Here is a 20,428-nt window from a genome sequence, read left to right on the forward strand (position 1 = left end):
AGTTCTCTTTAATCAGGAAACGTTTTCCAATTCAAGCCTAATCTTTTCGATTGTTCTAATGAATAAATTTGTATTCATGTATGAATTGAATCTAAATAAACCCGTTATAAAAATCTGATTTGAAATATTACGAGAAATAACAATACTTCATTTCAAAATATAATTGATTTCATCTTATAACAGATGAAACAAAATCATTTTCATTGAATTTTTGTTCATTTCAAATTTAATTGACTTAAATTACTGTGGAATGATTTTCCATGCTAATTAATTACAGTTAATTAAATACTTTTTTTTCACCAGAAATTAATTTTATTTTTGGCAAATTTTCAAAGATCTGTTTATCTAATGGTATGAAATAGCGATAATGTATTCACTTTTATTCATTGACAAAATTTTAATTCATATGTTAATTTTCCCTACAAATGGGATTATCAGAGAACCCCCTGTTCTGAAGATAGTAGTTCAATCGACAGATCCCTGTCAAGAGTCCCACCGCTCTTCTCAATTGTGCTATAGTAAATTTCATGCGAGCAAAGTCGAATGGCTTAGCTGTGGGTATACATAGTTTTGTTTGTCGCATGCCCTGCACAAAGTTCCAGTAATCAAAATGGGCTTGCATGTAGTCATTCCTTGATTCGGTAAATTAAGGAAACATCAACAAGTTTTTGACTAAAAATGGTATGTTAAATTTCAAATATTTATAATTCTTAGATAATTGAATAATCATGCTGCATCAATTACAACTTGCTCTCCCGCGATCGTGACTGGACTCTTATTGTATTCTGCTTCCATTTTGCAGTATATTACGATTTGAATTCCAATTAAAATATCGAACAATGACAATGAATAAATCAGTGAATACATTAAAAAGATGAAACAGAACAGCCAGATTCAAGCAAGGTACTTTTTTTTAACAAGCCACATTCATCACGTGATATGTTTGAATAAATACTAAAACCAAACATTTAAAAAAAAACATTTATTCAAATTTAGTCCATTGTTTCGTTTGTGATGATGATGATGATCTATTTGTTTCTGACGTTGAATTTGTATTATCGAACGGGTCAAAAGGGTCACGTAATTTTGTTTCACCACCATTTTGTAACGAGTTTAAACTAAATTTTTTAAAATCAAGGCCGTATTCATTTAATAAATCTTGATCATTATTTGACATTTTATTATTATTTATATTATTATTAGTTTGATGGTACGGGGATGATGTTGCTGATGTACAACTGGACGACGATGAATTTAATAATGGCGGTACGAAATACGTGTACAGAGGATTTGATAAACCTTTTTCAACTGTGGCTGGTGGAATTCGTTGTTGTTGTTGATTTATTGCATTTTTTGATGATGATTTATGACGATCGGATGATAGTAATGGATCAAAATCATCTATACTATCACTGGGTGTTGAATCCAAACGAATTAAATCATTATTAGAATCCTAAAAGAGTCAAAACATTTTAACGTGATGAAAATTTTTTATATTATTTTTTGTTTGTATTTTTTACTTAATTTAAATTTTTTGAAGAATTTACTATTAATCAAAAATGTAAATAATTTTGGATTTACAAAAAGTGAAATTAAAAATACACTGATTGAATAATTAGTTTGTTTCATACATTAGCATATTTGTTTTAAAATGACTGGCTTTAAGTCTTAAAAATTCCGGATTCTGATATATGGGAAGTCAAAACATACATTTGAGAGCTTATATTCTACGTAACATACGCCTTAAGATAATTTTCACTCAAAGTCTTTTCTTTACTTTTGAGAACCTTCGACGAGAGCCCACATAATGAAGCACATGAAAATAATTTCATCTACCATTTTTATGGATAGAATCTTATGTTTTCGATTAAAATAAAATAGACTTTATCACTCACTCCTTTGTGTGCGATATTTTTGGATAGGTCTTTAAAAATAGAATATTACATCAGATAAATGCTCTCAAAGGAATGGAGTTCTTATATTTGTATTGCGTTTTCGTATATCTCAGAAACTCAAATGCTTAGGATTTTATGCACGTGGAAAATTCATAGTTTCAGAAAGTTTTACCGAAAATGGTTTTCCATATTTGCTTTTTTCAGTTCTCTATCGGACGGACACATTTGTTTAGTTTTAACTCACTTTCTTCTAAAAAGGAAGAGTGTAGCGTCTAGATTTTTTTTGTGTTTACCACAGGAAGTGATTTTAGTGTTCTCTCTGGCGTTAGAAACAAAAGCGAGTGAAGTATGTAAATTGACTTGCTGTAGCCATCTTGTATTTCCTACCTGTAGAGAGCACTAGAATCACTTTTTATGGTAAATAATTGAATTTTTTTTCAAACACGAGGTAATTTTGAATTTGACTGATGTATGATACTAATTAAAAGAAATGCTAATAGTATAGATTTGATTATTCACAAAATGTGCAAACAAGAGAATGAAACATAAACTAGGTAAAATCCATGCAACGAATACTCATTTAACAGATAATAAATTTCTCTAATCGTTCTTTATGTAAGCCGTATTAGTAGCTAGAGTGGATAGACAAGATAATAATAGAGTAACAAACAAAGAGTTAGAGTTGCTATCAAAGGCTTAAATTACTGGACTGCGAGTGCTTAATCTATTCCTCTATTTGTATTATGGTAAAGATTGCTATACAAATATTGACCGTGATCGCTATTTGTCTTTTTCACTTTGTTTAACTATTTATTTCAGTCAGCAGACCAGTAATTTGAGTCTTTGAAACCAACCATAGTTGTATAGTCACCCGTTCTCATCGACTATCCTGTATTTATTTGCTACTAGTATACGTTCTAAGATTTATTGATACCATTTTACCTAAAATTAGACGCCCACAATTCATTGTAATGATTTTTCAAACTGTAGGCGAAGTGATCCCTCCACTTCTAAGTGCACTGTGCAATAAGCAACAAAATAAAAAGCTTCAAGGGTATATAAACTAAATTTTGAACAATAAATGAAATGTTGACACATAATGGGAATGATTTATAACTTTAAAGAGTGGCTCAAAAAGATCTTGAACTATTTAAATTTTACTATCTTTTTCATTACGTTTACTATTCTATATTTATTCCGCAAGTTTCTTCCTCCAAAAAAATAAGAATTTTTTATTTTTTTAAAAACAAACTAAGTGCTTGTTTTACACAAAAAAGACATTTTGGCACACACATTTTGGAGTTCTGAATAAGCGATTAATTTGTTTATATTTTTAAAAACATTTCTATTATAGGAGACAAAATTAGTAAGTAATCCTTTGCTAAATGTCTACGAATTTTATCTTAGTTTTTTCATATTCTAGGACAACGTGTCTTACTTTGTCTGTCAAGAAAAATTTAACGCTATCGTGATAAATAAAATTCTTCCAGTCATTTGGATGTTACGTGTGGTAATAAAATTTTCATTTTCATAAATACGAGATGAGTATAGACGTGGTTTCCGTTAAAAAAAAGTTTATCTTCACTTCACATTGAAATCTTCTACTGATAGAGAAAGGCCTAAGAGAATCATTTGTTTTTCAAAAATCTACTCTTGTCAAGATACTAGGGTCTTATTGTTTAGAATGGAAACCTTAAATATTTCACAGTAAATGATAATTGTATGCAAATGTTCAACGCCGTTACTGAAGGAGCAAACAAATTCAAAAAATTCTTGTTGAGCGACCCTTTATATTTAAGCAAGTGAGCAAGTGAGTGTTTTATTGGTATACCTTATTCTTATTAGCTGCAGATGTAAATGACATTGACGGTGGTGGGGATATTTTGACCATATCTACTGTGTGTGGGGAAGCAACTAAAAATACAGGATCCCCATTCTCACTTTTACAACCACTCACCACAAATGGTGTAGCACCGAATAAATCCTTTGATGATTTTCGTGTTGGTACTGGTGGTGGCGGTGGGGGTGTATCATTTACACCACCAAATACATCATCGTTACTATCATCAAATAAATTTGGTGAATTACATTTTGAATTATTTGATAACTTTAATAACGATGATGAATCAAATGAATTTGGTGATTCAAATGAATCAAGTAAATTTTGTGATATTGAATCTGATTCAGGGAAATAACGATTAGGCCGTATTGCTGCACCAGCACCACGAAACGGTGATGTACTACTACCGCCACCACTAAGAACTGTCGACGTTGATGTTGGATTTGTTGATGTTGTTGTTGGATTTGTGGTATCCAAACCACTACCCCACCAATAATCTGTCATTGTTTTATCTTGTTTGAAGCTTTCTAAACTGCGCACAGGTTTTAGCTGTAAGTATCGTGTAAAATGTGTGACCACCACAAAAAAAATCAAATACTCCAATAATCGAAAATATATTGGAAATGTTTCTAGCAGTACAGTTTTGTGTTTACGTTAGATACAAAATGATAAATACGTAATGATTTTTATGTTACAAGATTCTTACTAGTCACTTTCAAAGTTTTGGTCTCGCTAAAGCGTGTTCCATATGTTAAAGAAAAAATTTGATACGGTCAATTGCATAAGTGAAGCTTTGTTCGTAATAGAAAAACCAATTGACATTCAAGATAAAATTCTAAGAAGTTACTTAAAAATTGTTGAATCTAGCGTACCTTTACGAAATAGGGTCTCGTTAATTATAGATTGTATTTTTGAAAATATCTCGATTAATAATAAAATTTAAATTACTTTTATTTTAAACCTGGCATAATAATTTCGAAATTACGTGGCCTAACGCCATGTAGACATCAGGGCTTCGCATTACTTAAAGCGACTTAATTAACTCATTAAATGATCGGATCATAATACATTTTTTAGGCTGGAGGAAATCAAACTCTTCTTACAGTTTTACAAGCTCCACTTAAAACGAAATCTTCTAGATAATTTTTAATCAACATTTCATAAAATTTATTTTAATAGAAGAAATTAAGTCCATTCCTGATTTTATTTACATAAAAAAATTTTGTTTATAACTACATCACGCTTCGATTTAGGTCAATAGGCAGCTGGATAAATAAGTATCACAGGATTACAGGATTTCGTTAGAGCAACGTACATGTAACATAAAAATCATTTAATAAAGGGAATAAAAACAAAAACCCTAAACCAAAATTTGCATACAGAGAAAAGCCACAAAAAAATGCAATCTATTAATTTTAGGAAATTATATTAAAAGAAAAATAAATGAAAAATAAAATTCGTAAATTAAAAAAAAATCGATTTACTTTAATTGAAATAAGTAAGAGCATAAAAATACAGATTGTCTATTATTAATTTTAAAATAATTTATTGATATATTAGAATAATATCATTGATATTGATCTATTATTTTAATATTTTATCAAAATGGATAATATTTTCTTCAATCAAAAAATTAGCCGCACATAAAAGGTAAAAAAAAAAATGAATAATGATCTGGAAAATATATAAATGGTTTACTCAATTATCAAAAAAAGTCAACCCAAATAGCGTGTTAAGAAATGAATATTTAGAAACGGATCCGTATCTTTATCCATGGTCTATTGCGTTTAAGACATTTGTTTCTAATAGCAAAAATATAAATAAATAAAACCTAATATAAATGTTTGGCATCGGTATAAAACGAAAAAGAATACTTGTTGGAGTGTTTTAATAAAATAGATATCATAAAAATATTTGTATAGACATTCTGTATAAATTAAGAAATAAATTATTTGTTAATTTTATGAAAGTTTTAGAACTAAAAAGAATTCTTGAACAATCAAAAGAATTTTTTGGATATATTCAAAATTGTGAAACTAAAATGCATTCTTGTCCGTATAACAAATTTTTACAAAGTTAAAAAAGTATTTAATACAAAATTTGATTATCAAAACGTAATCGATTACATTGATCTTTAGTAAAATGAAATTACTTTCAAGATAACGAATCTGTCGAAATCAAATAAGTATTAAAGTCTCACAATTCTTTAAGATGAGTTTTTTCTGAAAAACTTTTTTAATATATAGCCTAAGTTTTGTTCAATACTTACAGATCGATCTACTGGTGGTGTATTTTCGCCATCATTCTCATTATAAATATGTCGTTTGTACAAAACATCCTGCATTTCATGTAACAAATCCATATTAATTGGGGATAATTGCAAACTATGAGTAAAATTATGGCCATGATCCACATGATCCAATTCCGGTGAATCTGGTGAACCAGGATTTGATGGAGGACTTAGTGGAGTATAATTTGGACTTCTATAAAAATAATTACATAATTATTTTTATTAATCTAGGTTGTTTTGTATTTGTGCGCACATTACGAAGTGATCATTTTAAAATGAACTATGCTGATAATAACATGGCATACGGAAAGTATATAGATTTTCAAATATACTAGTGTTGAAAAAGTAACGAGAAATTGAGTGCCTGTATGTATTCGTTAATAAAATAATCAGTACCCGTTACTATCGTATCGCTACGTTACTCGTTACTTCTGATACATATTACCTAATAAAATTTCAATTGGGCGATTTTATGTCAGTTATAGTTTAACTGTATAAATCAAAGTGTATATACTCTACATAAAAAAATTGAGCAAAGAAAAATGCGAGTAACGATATAAATTCGTGAGTAACGTTTCAGTACTCGGTACATACGGTTTGTTACAGCTCTAAAATATTCGAGAGCGAGAGCATATCAGCTAGTTAGTATTAAATACAATTTATGGTCAAAATAAAAAAAATAAAGTAACCTTAATTCGCTAGTTGTTTTTTGGACACGTCGATATGTAGTTTTTGCGATTGGTTTTCGACGTGATGTATTTGGTGAATTTGGTGCTGACCTTGGTTTTTCATTTGTTGCTCTTGAATATGGTAATTCATCACCTGGTGTCATTTCGTCTGGACTTTGATTATCACGAAATTTCGATCGTAAACCTTTATATGCACTTTTCATACCTTTACCACCTTCTTTTACCTGAAATAATGAAAAATTGAATGGAATGCTCTTTATTAAAATGAAAAAACAATAAAAAATAAAAACATACTTGACTTCTTACAGATTTAACGGCTGATTTCATTGCAGGATTAGCCTACGAATTAAAAAATACATCAATATTAAAAGCCACAAGCATACTATAATTACAAAGCTCCAATTTCCCAACAGTTGAAATGCTCAAAATAATATTGGGAATGATATCCACAATAGATCTACAATTGCTCCAACTTCGCTTTAAAGGTTTATTATATTGACTAAAAAGCTCTAATGTTTGTTAAGCAAATATTACGTTCGTTTATTTTTGATTTGCATTCGAACATTCGATTGCATGACTCTTGAAGGAATAAAATACAACAAAATAATTCTTACCTTATCTTTAACACTTTTAATAAATTCTTTATACTGTTGTTTAAATTTTGAACTAGATTTTTCGGAGTATTTACACGCTTCTTTCTCGAATTCATCAGAAAATCCTAAACCTGAGTTTAACATTTGTAAACGTTCTTCGATGAACTAAAAAAAAATATTAAAGAAATCAAATTTTTTCAATATAATTCATATCATGGTTTATTAATCAGCATATAATCGCTAATTATAACAAGTTTCTATTAATTTTGTAATTTTATAAAACAAAAGGCTTATTCACTAACATCGGTCATCGAAGCTTATAAATCGCATGAATATTATCAAGTGGTTTCGGAAATCACTGTTTATAGAAAACCTTAAGAAATTGTCTAGTCAATTTTGTTTAAATTCCTATAAACTTATGATCATTTTAGACCTAAGGTTAGGTACAGTCTTTGACAGTCATTTAAGAACGACTGAAAATTTGAGAAGCTATTGTCAAGTCGTGCATAAAACCATTTGGTATCCATGATTTGTCGTGATAATACAGTTAAAATTTGTTTTCAGAATATCAATCATTTTACTGATATCGTTTGTTTATCAATAGGACGTTAAGGAATGTTATTAAGGTGAACCTCAAACTGGGAACAACATCGCAGAAAACGACGCATGCAAGTCAGAAAAGGCTATCAAACTGGATAATGCTGCGAAACAGATTTTGATTGAAAGAAGAGGAAACAATGGAGAAGAGTTTAATTAAAAAGCAATTAAATTATCAAATGCAAATTCATATCATACCTGTTGAAAAATTTGTAATTGTAACATTTTTTTAAGGAATGCTTGCATTGATGTTGATCGGGATTCAACAAATGCATCTGGATTAAATGTAATTTTTTGTCCAGGTGAAAATCGTACAGCATCCCGATAACCACCAATTAATTGTACTAATGCACGTAAAAATGCACGTGATACACCATCACCAAGTAATGCTGCACGATTACGTAATGTGCGTTTTAATGTTGTTACTATTTCTTGTGGAAGACTTTCTAAATCATCAAATGGTGTTTCCACTGTATTATTATCCGCATCTAATATTACTACTTCACCAACATCGACTCTACGTACTTGCTACATAGAAAAAGAAACGAAAATATATTATTGATTACAATTTTAAATGGAAAAGATTCGGTGGATATTAGTTGGTGTTAGAAACAATCGTAGAGAATTGCTTATGATCATTTTTAAATTGCTATTCTTTAAATTCATAGTTTTTACCATCCTCGAAAAGGCATAAGGGGCCATTAATTAATTACGTAAGCATTTATCAAAGAATTTCCGTAGAAAAGTATTAAATAAGGATGTCGCTGTTGTAGCAAAAGTGTACATTTCAAAATAAGTTCTCAAAGTAATAAGAATAGGAGAGAAGTTCACATCAACAACACCCTTTTGCTACACAAGCGTCATTCTGGTCAATTCTAGAACTATTATTTAATGCTTTCAGCTGGACACTTTTTTACATTGACTCCCTTTTTAAAATATCCCTCTCTCTTCCCCTATCCCCAAAATAAAAACTTATTGTTACCTTAAATACTGGTTCAGGTACACCAATTAAAAATGGCATTGGTGCTAATAAATAATCTTTTAATTGCATTGGCAACACTGGTATAAATATATGTTGCCATATCATTGGATAAATAATATCATTCGCTGATTGTACACAACTACTTAAACGATCTAATTTTTTTGATGTAAATATGATACGTCGTTCGTATAACATCGACGCAAATATTACCATCATATTATGACTATCAACTGCATTATAATATTCTGTTAAATTTCTCTGCAAAAAAAGATTAATACATTATAAATATTATTTTGACCAAACAAAGTTGGGTTGAATTAACACGGGTTGAGCACTAGAAGATGGATTTACACCCACTTTAATAAATTCACAAATCGAACAATTGGATATAAAAATCAATAAAATTGACAAATTATTTAAGCAAATACGGAGTGTTAAAATGCTAAAACCAATGATTTGAAAGGACCCATTGAAAACAAATGTCCTCAAATATAATCTACTTTAAAGTAGGGGAAATTAAACTAATTATTGTGTAAAAATAATATATACAAAAAGTTTTTGTTTAACTTTTGGATAAAATAATATGTGATGATGGTCGTAGGGGGTCTTTCAGGCAAAAAAGAGTGAAAACATTTTTTTGGGAAACTCTGTAAATAAAAATACTGCGGTTTTTCTGTGGGTTCTTACTTTTTTCATGCTCACCTATTGTTACCCACTCTCCGTTGTGGTAGTAGATAGCACTTAGTCCTCTCCTCGAAAAAGAAAGGGCTGTGTGGAGATAATGGACTCATCGCTATCGCCAATCAAATCGCTAAAGGATACTATCGACGAAGTTGCACAAAAAAATCAAAGAGAGATGGTAAGACCGAAGTTATTTCGTCATAGGACGAAACTTGTGACCGAGGATTGGAATTAGTAGGACAAGGAGACTAGTGAATTATAAGAAGAACCTAAGCTACATATTTACGGTCTACGAGTGAATTTTACTACCGATCGAGTTCTTCAACATAATCTAATCAAAACGTACAAACAGAACATAGATCTTTTCATTTTCGTAAAAAATAAAAGAGGATATTGAAAAAAGGAAATTTTTTTTCAATTTAAAATGAATGAAAAAATGAATAAATAATCAGAAAATAAAATTATCAATTTGATGTATATATAATATTACATCTGCATGTTTTTGTATTATGGATGTTGTTGAAAATTACCTACTTACATTTTCTGGTATACTAGGAAGTTGAAATTGACATGGAGATTGGCATGTGAATGTCTGTAACATAAAACAAAACAAAAAAAAACCATCAAATATTGTACTGAAGCGAAGTTTAGATAGTAGAATAGTAGATAAAGAGACGAATATTGTACCATAAAAAATTAAATATTTTATAACAGTGGCGGATCAAACAGTTGCCGAAAGTCTTGCAATTTGGAAAATTCTAAACTAACAAGTAATTGATACTACTCGGCATGAAAACAGAATGTAGAACCGACAAATCATCTGGTAGCGAGTAATTAAGAAAATGATATCATTTTTTAAAACACTTTTCATGGTCCCGAATATTTCGCTTTGCTGGAAATGTTTGTTATTTTAAACAAAATGACCACCGAATTTTCTGATTTTCCATAATTACAAAAATTTTCTGAAGTATTATGACCGAAAAATCACCAAAATCTTGATAATTTGACTATCAGACAAAATTTTCTAAAATCGAGGGTTTTCACTAAATACTGTTAAATTTATGATCTTTTTAGGTTATAAATTTCTGATTTGCCCTAATCTAGACAACAAATTCTAGTTTTACCCTCACTTAGTCCAAAAGCCTATGCCTAAGATAATTAAAATCTAATAGAAATTTTTAAAAACCATTTTATTGCTGAGTGTTTCAATATGTTTTTGATATTGCTTAGATTTCCCTATTTCTTAGATTTCCCTATAACTCCCAGTATCATCGATCATTCTTCTAGAAACCTTTTTAAGAATTCGAAGGTTTCGTTATGTTAAGAACTTGATCTTACGCCACTGTTTTAAATTTTATCAAATAAAACCATAACATTTGACGGCAATGTTCTATTTTTCAATTCAAATAGAATTGTTATTGTATCTGCATGATCACAAGGGAAATGATTATAATTATCGAAATTTCGAATAAATATTTTATTTATATTTTAATCTATAATGTCTGGTTAACAATATTTTATTAACAAAAGTTTTAATTAATTCATGTTACAAAAAATTGAAGTCGATTTTCCGGAAATTCAACATTTTTCAATGAATATAAATTTTTTATTAAAAGGATGATTTATTTATTTAATTTCAAGTAAATTAATTAAATTTAAGGTTGTTCGATCAAAAATTTTGGTTTTTAAACCATTTACTAAAACAAAAAACGAAGCGTTCTTTACCACTTTTTCAACAAATCTTTAGAAGAAATCGTTGAATTATTTTCAGTTTCACGAGTAGCATATAAGCTACACTAAAAAAACTGGTACCCGTAATATACGATAAATTTACGAACTGGACAAAAAATTTAAGCTAAGTGCATCGTGCTTGGTATCAATATACAGGAAGATAAAAATCTTGATTCCATTGAAACTTTTTGGATTAAAAAATAGTTCCTTATATTCGTAAACTTTAAGGGTTCAGTTTTAATTTCTGATCGAGTAACCTTAATAATTCTTAAATGGATTTGAAGAATTGAAAATTTTGTATTTTGATACATCTTTATAAAAAAAGTGGTAATGAATTTTTTTTATAGAATATTATTCCTAGAACTTGATAAAAAATACGTACACTTTTTCCTTGATTGTAAGTCACATGATACGTCATACCAGGATCTGGTACACGACTGTTGTATGCAGCATTTAAAAAATCCCATAATTCTTCTGATTTCGGACTGTTTGTTAATCCAGCAATATTGTCTAGGAACCTAAATGTTATTAATTAAAGATTGAAAATAAATTAACCTTATTTTTATACTTTTTGGATCAAAACTACCCCATCCACCGAGTTTCATCAAATTCTGAAACAAAATTTTTTTTTGCGTTTTTCTCGATTTTTTTAAAGGGTACCCCTTAAAAAAATTGCAAAAAATCGAAAATGTTTTTTAATCTCCAATTTGGATAAAACTTAGTATATAAGGTAATTTTGACCCAAAAAGTACAAAAATCGGGTGTATTTTTTGACTGGTCGAATAGTTTTTGAGATACGGACTAAAATCGATCCAAATATTGCGATACCTGAGAAACCCTGCATCCAATCATTAAATTAACCTTATTTTTATACTTTTTGGATCAAAATTACCCCATCCACCGAGTTTCATCAAATTCCGAAACAAAATTTTTTTTGCGCTTTTCTCGATTTTTTTAAAGGAGTACCCCTTAAAAAAATTGTAAAAATCGAAAAATTTTTTTTATCTCCAATTTCGATAAAACTCATTATATAAGTTAATTTTAACCCAAAAATTACAAAAATCGACTGGTCGAATAGTTTAGATACAGACTAAATTTTATTATCGAAGTAAAGTTAACGGAGTATTATTGTTGTTTGGAGGAATCTCAACAGTGCCATGATAAGGGTGGCGTCTAAATAGGTTTTCCGGGCTGCCTGTTTTAAAAATTAGCTCAAAACACAGTATTTACAACTAAAGTCATTGTCCTCTTTGAATATTTTCGTTTTAAACGGCTCTTAGTCTAAAAAGTGACATGAAATTCAAATCAATAATGATTACCTAAACCATATTTTGTACATTAGTCACCAATCTCAATAAAGACACCCATTTTCTTATATTTATTACGATGGAACATAATAAATAGATAATAGAATTGTTATTTTGCGTGATTATAAATAGTTAAAAAAGTAAGTTAACAGTCGAGTAAATAAAGTGTGAAAAATATGTCGAACAGCACTGGTTTCTGTATTTATTTTAAAAATTGGGGAAACTTCAATCTCCTTAAATTGCCTAAAAAAAAGTATAAACTGATACTGATCACGAATCCAAATTCAACAAAACCATACTGTGCGAAATTTGTGTCATTTCTAGCAAAAAACTTATAGAGCCCGGATTTGTGATTACCGCCCAAAAAAAATTCTTCTAATCAATTCTGGAGGCAAAATAGTCATTTTATAAATTCATAATAATATAAATAATAATATAAATTCACAGTCATTTCCAGGACTGTTTTTTGTTGGGGTGATTTGTGGAGGTTGAAACTCTCCCAATTTTGAAATGAATACAGATATTAGAGGTGATAAATGTTCCTCAAGGTCTAAGGACCACGTAGAAAAAAGAATTTTTGAAATTGATGATGTTCTAAAGGTTTTCCACAATTTCAGGCTTATTTACTCGACTATAAAAGTTAAATGTAAATAAATAACTTACTTGCGAAATGCACCATGCCATGGTAAAAATGTTAAAACAACTAATGCAGTTTCAGTATATGGATCATGCCGACAAAATCCAAATGTCCATTTGGAATCAATATTTGTTAATACAAATGAATAATGTTGTACGGAGGCACTGTAAGTAATAAAAACATAATTTTACTAATTTTAAACATTCTTGAAACAATCGAACTCGCTAAAACGAAAAGATAGTGTAATTCACAAAAACGATTTTTGCGAATTGTAATTTAATATAGGGTAATATAGGGTGATGCACAAGTGGTGAGACTGACCGGCTGTGTTCATGTATACACATACACAACTACAGATCAAATGATATGATTACGCGCGCATCACACACAATACATTGCCTGAAGATTCTTTCTTTGTCTTATACATAAGAACGTCTATAAAAACTCTACTTATTTCATATATTTTAAATGGCTAACGAGATGGTTGCCAAACTGTATATATATAATATCTTTTCAAAACAAATCAACATGATAGTACTATTTTGAAACTTGTAAACTTTACTTGTATCGGTTATAGCGACTAATTGTTATTCTAATTATTCAACAATAACGACCAACATGTTTGTAAAACCAATTCAATGTCGTTATAACCGATTTAGACTGTATTAATTAATTAATTTTCAATAATATATTGTAAAAATTCAATGCTAAATCAATTACGTTCGATATAAATGTAAAAATAGGGTGAAGGATTTGTTCCTCTTTTCAAAAACTATATAATTCTTGTGTATTGGACTTTATATATAGTGAGAAAATTCATTGTATATTCTGAGAAAAAATTGACTTTTTGGAAAATGAATTTTAACATTCGATAAAATAATAATTTTTGATTTTTTATTTGATAATGATTTTTGAACTAAAACAAAATAGTTATGAATCATGATGATTCATACTGTTATAATCAGATACTCGATGAATCAGTTTATACGTATATGATAACTGCTTGTCTTATTTCAAACGTAAATTCCAAACATGATTATATAATATTTTAGCTGTTATCCACGAGCCAGTGACTTGACTGCATAGAATAGGTACTGCCTTAATAACTGCTTGTCTTATTTCAAAAGTAAATACCAAACATGATTATATAATATTTCTTCAAGTGTTATGGAAGGGGGATAAGTGAGATCAAGAGAGGTGGTAGGTGGAGGCTATAAAGCGGTGGTTTTTACTTATATGTCCAGTGAAGCGGGCGGGTATCAAGCTAGTAATTAAAATAAATACACAAACAGAGACAGAAATGACGAAAAGGAAATGGTTTCTAAACTCTATATTCAATAAGTTATTTGCAAAAGGATGGTTTTTTATTTTATTTAAGGTGCCACTACGGGATAAGTAGGCAGTTATAAATTACTATGTTACAACCTTGATAAGAAAGATAAGGTAAACTTTCACAGAGATAATTAACACACGGTATAATAATTTATTATAATGGACAAATTAGTGTTTAAGGATGTATGAGCATGACAACAATGTTTGATTTAAAGGCTCAAAATTTGTTTGTAGGTAGTCTTTTACTCAAAGAATATGTGGTTAAAATTTCAGCTTAGGTATCCGTGCAAATTTTTAAGAAAAGAGTCATTAAAAATCGATATAAAATACATTGGCTCTTATGGAGGAATCTCAAAAAACGACATATTTTGGAAGTTTTTGATAATTTTCATTTGGAATGAATGAAAACAAATTAAAAAAAAACTTTTTAATAGAAAGTAAACATATTAGCAATGAATTAGAAAAGAAAAAAAGTAAGTGTCACCGTCCATATAAGGGATGTAAGAGCAGGGTAGATTAAGGGTTGAAATTATTTTTATCTTATTTTTAACTTTGATGATGAATTTTTTTATAACTTCGTGAATGTAGACGAAAAATAAGAATAAAATTTTTCGATATGTGTCTTGGTTTTCGAAATATCGAAAGCTAAATAATTAAACAAAATTTTCAATTTTCGATATTTTGAAAATTAAGCCAGATATCGAAAAATTTTATTCTTACTTTTCGTCTTATATCGTCAAGTAATAATATAAATTTGTCTTCAAAATTGAAAATATCTATTTTTAAATTTGTGCCCCCACTACCATGCTCATACATCCTTAATTGTCTGAAATTCATAAATATTGACAAAAAAAATTTAAAAATTCTTTCTTTAGGTTCTGATCTATTAATTTCTTCTTGAATATATTATTTATAACCCATTCTTCAATTTCGTGGAACTAACTAACATTGTTTCTGTGTCATATTCTATTTGAGTGTCTAAATGTATTGACATATTTGTCGAACTTATTCAGAACTGCCAGATGGAATAATTGGATACAAAACCAGAATAAAATGATTATCTTTTTTATCCAGCAGGTACTCTAGATTGCCTCAGCAGGGTTTTTTAAATTTTCGATCGGGATGAACATTATTGATTAAAAGTGAAAGGAATGACAAATTTTAATAATAATTCTACACCAAAATTAAAAACAACATGTGATTTTTTGTTTAAATAAAACTTAATTCATTTTTATTAGAGCATTGAAGTACATATTCATTATAAGTATGCATATTAATAATAATTAACTAATTATGAATAATTATTAAATATTATTTGATTAAGTAGTTCACGATAAATCATGTTGATTTTGTTTTGTTATCGTGGTTGACGATTAATTCTTAAAAATTAGGTTTTTTGTTGGACAATTTAAGCTTGTTAGATCTCCAACATTACTAGTACGCAAATAAACAGTTTTTAAAACGATAGAAACTTAAAAATTAAACAATTTAAAACAAACAATTGACTGAGTTAATTGTTGAAATACCATGTATAGACAGTGTTGATTAGACAATCGTTTTTTTTCGTCATATAAGTAAAGATAGCCACTCTTGGTATCTAGGAATACTGAAATACATACATACTATAATACCTAATTTGCGCCCTCACGGGTACACAGAAATGTTTACTAAAAAATGTTTCAAACAAAAGTTTTTTTTTTATAAGGAACTGCCTTAAATGAAAAACCCTTTACAAGGTGTCCAAGTTTAAAAACTGTTGCTAAACACAGCCATAACAATGCGTTCATGACAATTTAATAATTTACAACAATCGGCATAAAGAATTTAATTAATAGTTTATCATTGCGCATATTCCAATTCCACATGACTTAAATATTGTTATACAACAATTCCGACGAACAAATAAATGGTAATCATATATTTCATGCATTCATATGAGAAGGACATTTACACACATAATGTTATGTCCTTAAGGTTAACACGGTACTATAAACAGGAGCTTTTACGTTGAAAATTTATAAGTAGCAAGTAGTAACAAAATAGACCTTTCTCATGAAAAACAGAAATGCTTTTTGCTAATTTTTTTATGAAAATATAGGTCGAGTAGAGCCTGTAACTCGAAAATTACGCATTTTTAACAATAAAAACATTATGAAAAAAATTGTAAAAAGTCACAATACTTGAATTTTTTTTTGGCTTCACCGCACACGTTATCTGTGACGTCAATATATGTTTTTTCCAGTCTAGATTTTTGTCGACTATATTCCCAGGAACTTACTGCAGTCTTCGATTTAAATTAGATAGAATCACCTAATCAGTCCATTTCCGATTGCCTGTCTATATGTCTGTCCGTCTATCATCACGATTACTCAAAAACGAATAGATATCAAGTTGAACTTTTTAAAGCGTGCTGAGAATGTAAAAAATCAGGTCGAGTTCGTAAATGAGCAACATAGGTCAATTGAATCTTGGATCCGTGTAAGTTTAAAAGTAAAAAATGTTCCTTATCAAAAAACAAACAACTTTTCTTTGAAACATTTCTAATCTCACGGGTAAACATCACTGTTTACCCGTGAGAGCGCAAATTATATAACATGTATTATATGGGAATATCAGTTATGTATATGTAACATGTATGTTTGTGTAATGTGACAGAGTAATTAACACAGTCTATACAAGGTATTTCAACAATTAACTCAGTCAATTGTCTGTTTTCATTTGTTTTAAGTTATTTTCTCGATATAAAATTGAATTTCTATGAACTATTTAACATCTTTCTCCTGTCAGCTTTAAGGACTTCTTCAAACACGTCTCACATACATTTTAATAAAAAAAAAAGAATAAATCTATCATATTACAAAAATATAAAGGTAAATATTGTTGTTGTAAATAAACGCTGCGATTTTATTATGATATTTTTTTCGTAGTTTACAATTTTAATTTTGTTGATTACATAGAAAATTTAATCATTAGAAAAAAACCGGTATTATACTTGATTCTGATATAATTTATTTATATCACAGATAAATTTTTAAATAGATACATAGTAATTTTGTGCGCAACACTTATAGTAAGTATAGCGTCATGTCACTGTTATTTGTACTCATACTGATAACATTTCTAAACATTACATTCGCTAACAAATAAACTGATTCACTAACTGGTTCAAAAAATTTTATTCTTACTTTTCGTCTTATTTTCAAGTTATAAATACCATAATTCACCATCAAAATTGAAAAAATATATTTTTTTAAATTTGTATCCCCACAACCGTATTCAAATATCCTTAATTAGTCGGGCACAACGGTTTTTTTTGTACCCGACTTGTTGAGTTATTCAGCATAAATTATTTAATATTCGTTGTGTGCGTAGTCATGGTAGGGATAATAAAATCGATGCCAGCGCTTTAAGTGAAAAATTTTGGAGATAAAGTGGGCTGTTATGACTAATTTGCAATTATTTACATGTTAATGATATAGAAACTGTCAAATTAAAATGATTGAAAAACACTAATTAATTAAACTTAATGCATTAAAAATTGTGAAAATAAGAAATCAAATTGTACAAATATTATTTTTCAAATGTTAATTATCGTAATTATTTATTTAAATTTGTGAAACAAGAATATTAAATTTTAAATGTAAGTTTTCAATGCAATCCACACAATTATATATGCATCCATTAATTCTATAATTAAAGTAGTGTATCGTTGTCATGGAAACGAAATTCACGCTCGGAGCGAATAGCAGACCCGTGCTAGTTCGAACCCATTAAAGCATGGCCAACCTTTGGATCAGTGAATGAACGCAATCACGGGGTTAACCAAAAAGCAAAAAATGATTTTGTGTGGAGTATTAATAACCGAGTTGTTTTTCCCAGAGTTAGTAAATACCGAGTTATTCATGTCTGCTCCCGGTGATTTCGCATTAGTCACAAAATCAAAGCAGAACTCATCCTTAAAAGTAAAATATATAGGACAAAAGTTCATGCTAAAAACTTACAGCAGAAATGTGTAAAATTACGTATCCTAGAACTTGTAGGTAAAAAATCGACCTTCCGATAAAAGAGTATATAACGCTTATCATCCGGACCATAAAATGATTGCTTCATTTAGAGAATACAATTTAGTGATTCGATTTCTTTGTTCTTAAGTGTACAATCGACTATTACAGTGAAGAGTGTAGACAGTAAAGGAGTATTTTTATTTATTATTAAAGAGTTGACAAATTTAAAGTGTTTTAAAATATTTATTTTGTTAAAATATATTTGGATAAACTAAAAGCTTCCACTTGTATATATATTGCGGTCAGTTATATTATGCGGTTAGATAAATGATGCCATAATTTAGAATTGTTAGAAGAATAAACTTGTATGTAAGATTTCAGAAGAATCGGATATCCGGGGATGGTTAAAAAATCACAAATTACAAATTTTTAAAAGTTTCCTGAATTATTGTATACTTCATGTTATTAAAATCGAAACAGTTAAAATATTATTATTGGTTTTTTTACAGAGTTCGAGGATATATATCATGATATATATCAGATATATATCCGATATATATCACGTGAATTTTTATGATATATATCAATACAAAAATGATTTAAAAAAATTTAATATTATTTAGTAATTTTGTTACCGTATTTCTACTTTCCAAATTTTGATGGCATTGGAGTAGAGTTAAAACCTACTAATACTAAGCTCAAATCGTGTCGTGTCAGAAAAAGTTCGTTACTAAAGAGTAAGTTTAAGTAAGATTCAGAATCAGAATCGGATCTAGCTTTATCTTCCTTGCAGTCAAACATGCACAATTATGAAACGACATTTTTTTTTTTTTATTTGATAATTAACAGTTTATTATGAATGACTGATGACTGATTTGATAATTAAAAGACTTATTATACTCTAGAGTTATTATTTGTAATGTTTATTGTTTTGTTGCCTAAATGTAAGTATGACCATTTATTTATAAAAATTTTATTATTTTTAATTGATTTTGCCTGATCTAGAAGAATATTTTATGTTTTGGTTTCATTTGTCTGATTTGAAATGCTTAGGTAAATAAAACCTTTAAAACATTTTAGTTTTTTTTTAAATATCAAAATTTTGATATATATCGGATATATATAAAAAATATCCGATATTTTGATATTTATAATAAATATCGGATATTTTCGAACTCTGGTTTTTTAACTAGGAGTGTAATTATTTTAACATTACATGTGATGAGTACACTTAGAATGTTTTAGCTGGTGCGGTTTTAATGACATGGAGTATAACTTATTAATTGATAATATTAACTGAGCAATCTGGCTACTTATACTAGAAATTGTAGTATATAGAAAGGGAGTTAAGAGAGAAGATAAATTTGAATTAAATAGCAATCTTATTAAAGCGAGCCTTTTCAAAATTAATGGTGATGCCAAGTTTCTTGATTTCAGTGAATAACAAGCTAAGATGATCCAAATGTGAATCAATATCAGGTGAATGGACGATTAAGGAGGTTGAATAAATTAGAAAAAAATTATGACGCAATTCGGCCAGACTAGAATTTAAGAATCTAGCCAATGCCTGGCTGGAAACCGAGAGGCCGATCGAACATACATTCTACTCAATATTTCTGTACTGTCTCACGATGGCGGTGACATGTTTCGTGACATTCGATAATTTTATTTGCAGATACGCCGATTTCATGTCCAACAGAGTAAAAACTTTGGACACACCGAGACTAGGAAATATATGAGCCATATTGTCTGAACGCATAGGATTAAATAATACGGAGCTTTATTGGCAGGAATATTATCTTTTAATTTAATTTAATATTCGTAACTTTAAGCCCTACCAAGAATTCCTA

General features: G+C 28.9%; 1 protein-coding gene across 2 annotated transcripts in view; it reads right to left on the minus strand.

Annotated features, from left to right (window-relative positions):
• Window positions 1-251: 251 nt before the first annotated feature.
• Window positions 252-20,428, minus strand: part of LOC123295693 (DENN domain-containing protein 1A-like) — a 30,136-nt gene continuing 9,959 nt past the window's right edge. Inside the window, exons 3-13 of one of the 2 annotated variants that reach the window (XM_044877114.1) lie at window positions 13,269-13,406; window positions 11,681-11,816; window positions 10,106-10,159; window positions 8,887-9,144; window positions 8,103-8,432; window positions 7,329-7,472; window positions 7,009-7,053; window positions 6,715-6,938; window positions 6,005-6,218; window positions 3,727-4,284; window positions 252-1,453 (exon numbers count right to left, since the gene is read on the minus strand). In XM_044877114.1, the coding sequence (XP_044733049.1) occupies window positions 983-1,453; window positions 3,727-4,284; window positions 6,005-6,218; window positions 6,715-6,938; window positions 7,009-7,053; window positions 7,329-7,472; window positions 8,103-8,432; window positions 8,887-9,144; window positions 10,106-10,159; window positions 11,681-11,816; window positions 13,269-13,406 (2,572 nt within the window). In that variant the 3' untranslated portion in view covers window positions 252-982. The remainder of the gene's footprint in view (window positions 1,454-3,726; window positions 4,285-6,004; window positions 6,219-6,714; window positions 6,939-7,008; window positions 7,054-7,328; window positions 7,473-8,102; window positions 8,433-8,886; window positions 9,145-10,105; window positions 10,160-11,680; window positions 11,817-13,268; window positions 13,407-20,428) is intronic. The other variant, XM_044877115.1, reaches the window with a different exon arrangement.

Source organism: Chrysoperla carnea, chromosome 3 (genome assembly GCF_905475395.1).
Source record: "Chrysoperla carnea chromosome 3, inChrCarn1.1, whole genome shotgun sequence".
NCBI classification, from domain to species: domain Eukaryota; kingdom Metazoa; phylum Arthropoda; class Insecta; order Neuroptera; family Chrysopidae; genus Chrysoperla; species Chrysoperla carnea.